Source organism: Octodon degus, unplaced genomic scaffold, assembly GCF_000260255.1.
Source record: "Octodon degus isolate 3935 unplaced genomic scaffold, OctDeg1.0 scaffold00107, whole genome shotgun sequence".
Classification (NCBI taxonomy): domain Eukaryota; kingdom Metazoa; phylum Chordata; class Mammalia; order Rodentia; family Octodontidae; genus Octodon; species Octodon degus.
The window spans coordinates 7,631,089-7,633,152 of record NW_004524683.1 but is presented as its reverse complement, the minus strand read 5'-3'; the positions used below and the strand labels follow the sequence as shown (position 1 = coordinate 7,633,152).

The 2,064-nt window shown below is 49.3% G+C and overlaps 1 protein-coding gene across 4 annotated transcripts in view; it reads right to left on the bottom strand.

Moving 5' to 3' along the window:
* Pomgnt1 (protein O-linked mannose N-acetylglucosaminyltransferase 1 (beta 1,2-)) overlaps nucleotides 1-2,064 on the bottom strand; it is a 16,991-nt gene that overhangs the window by 7,136 nt on the left and 7,791 nt on the right. For all 4 annotated transcript variants that reach the window (XM_004639177.1, XM_023724234.1, XM_023724236.1 and 1 more), the window contains 3 exons: nucleotides 1,106-1,170; nucleotides 656-700; nucleotides 100-235 (listed from right to left, as the gene is read on the bottom strand). In XM_004639177.1, coding sequence (XP_004639234.1) covers nucleotides 100-235; nucleotides 656-700; nucleotides 1,106-1,170 — 246 coding nt within the window. The remainder of the gene's footprint in view (nucleotides 1-99; nucleotides 236-655; nucleotides 701-1,105; nucleotides 1,171-2,064) is intronic.

Genomic DNA, 2,064 nt, shown 5'->3' with positions numbered 1-2,064 from the left:
TGGAAGGATTCTGAGAGTGAGGCTGAACCTGCATCTTGGGCCACATCTGGGGCCACATGCGGAGGGGATGCTTCTGGGTTGGACTGGATATTGCGTTACCTTGGCAAGCTGAGTCCAGGTGGTAAAGTCATCTTCTTTTTCCATTTGGATGAATGCCACATAGACGTGGCCCTCTGTGTCTGGCACGAAGGAGTCTTCACAAGGGTACTTGGTGTGGTCCAGAACTTCAGCCTCACTGCAGTGGAGGGTGATGAGGTAAGTCCAAGGTAGGGCACACTTCAGGAATGTGTCGCACAGGGCTGTTAGCTTAGTTTAATGCTCTGCAATTGTCATCTTGAAATTCCTTTTTTTTGGTACCAGGAATTGAACTCAAGACCTTGCACTTGCCAGGCATTTGTTGTGCTGCTGAGCTATATCCCCAGCCTGAAATTCTTAAATGTCTGAACCAGGCTGGGGATATAGTTCAGTGGCATATGCACCTGCCTGGCAAACGCAAGGTCTTAAGCTCAATCCCTAGTACCCCTCTCCCCCAAAAAAAGCCTAACCCAGGAACCCTGGTTTTCATTTTGCATAGGGCCCACAATTTACAAAGCCAAGAACCCCAGTACTAGACCCCTCACTCCCTGCCACACATCTCAACTGCCCTAGGCCGTACCTGAGTAACCTGTGAATTTCTACTTCATAAGCATCTTTCTTCAGACTGAGGAGAAGAGACATGAGTTGGGAGGGGGCAGACACAAAGGTCCCACAGGCAATAGTGGACAAAGGGTCATGTGGGGCTGGTGAGATGGCTCAGTGGTCTAAAGCACCTACTTAGAACAAGCTTGGCAAAGCACAGGGACTGTGGTTCAATCCCCCAGCACCACATGCCAGCCAGCCCCGCCCCCTGGTGGGCTGAGCTGGCCACACACACACACACACACACACACACGCACACAATAAATAAATTTTTAAAAAACAAACAAACAAACAAAAAAAAACAAAGGGTCATGTGGAAAAATGGGGCAGCAAGAAGTAAACACAGGCCTTGGGAGTGAAAGGCACTGCTGAAGACTGGTCCTAAGTCTCCCCAATGTCCTCCCTCAGGCCCTGCTGCTGTCCCCACCTGTTCACATTCCGGAGCTGGACACCTGGAACCGTATTGAACTTGTGCTTCTTGAAGTAGGCCTCCTGAAATAGGCATGAGATATCCATCAGGGCCTCCCGGACCTGGCCCACACCGGCTCACTAACACTCAAGTCTGCATACCTACACATAGAGTTCTGGACCTGGAAAGGGCCATCTGATGTCTTCCTGATTCTCCATCCTGTTTGTAGCATTCTTGGCAAACTCTCAGTAGCTTTAATATGAACTTTCACTATTTTGTTTTGTTTTGTTTTTGAGACAAGGTCTTGCTATGTAGTTCAGACTGACTTTGAACCATGTAGCCTCAGACTTGTGGCAATCGTTTTGCCTCCAGAACGTTCAGATTACAGGTGTGCACCACCACGCCCAGCTGAACTCCACTATCACCAGAGAACTCATGCCCACGTGGCAGCACATGTTACTGACCTGTGAAGTAGCCCCTGGACCCAGTGTTTCTCCCTGAGTTTGTTCTAGAGCCAGGAACCGGCCCTATAGAGGGTGCTAGGTAGGGAGACAGGCTAAGCTGGGAAGGAAAACACCTGCCATGACTCAGGTGTTTAAAGTGAACTCTCTGGGAGATGAGGGGCTCTTACATTAGCTGCCCTCTGGAGACCTTCCTGGCTGCTCAGAAGTTCCAAACTAGATCCATTCTTTGAGCTGGGCTGTCTCAAGGACCTCCTTGCTGTAGCTGGGGAGGGAGTATCCCACCCAGACACTGCCAGGTTCAGATGGGAATCTGAGGACCTCCCTGTTCTCTTCTAACTGAGGGACTCCCCACCCCCACCTATAAGGACAGGAGACAGCAGAGTTTGCATTATGGACCAATGCTCAGAAGCAGAGATATACACAATTACATATATTTAATTAAGTTAGACCTCATAATCCTATGGGGTAAGCATCCTTATCTTACGGATAAATAAGCTGAGACAAAAGCAGGAT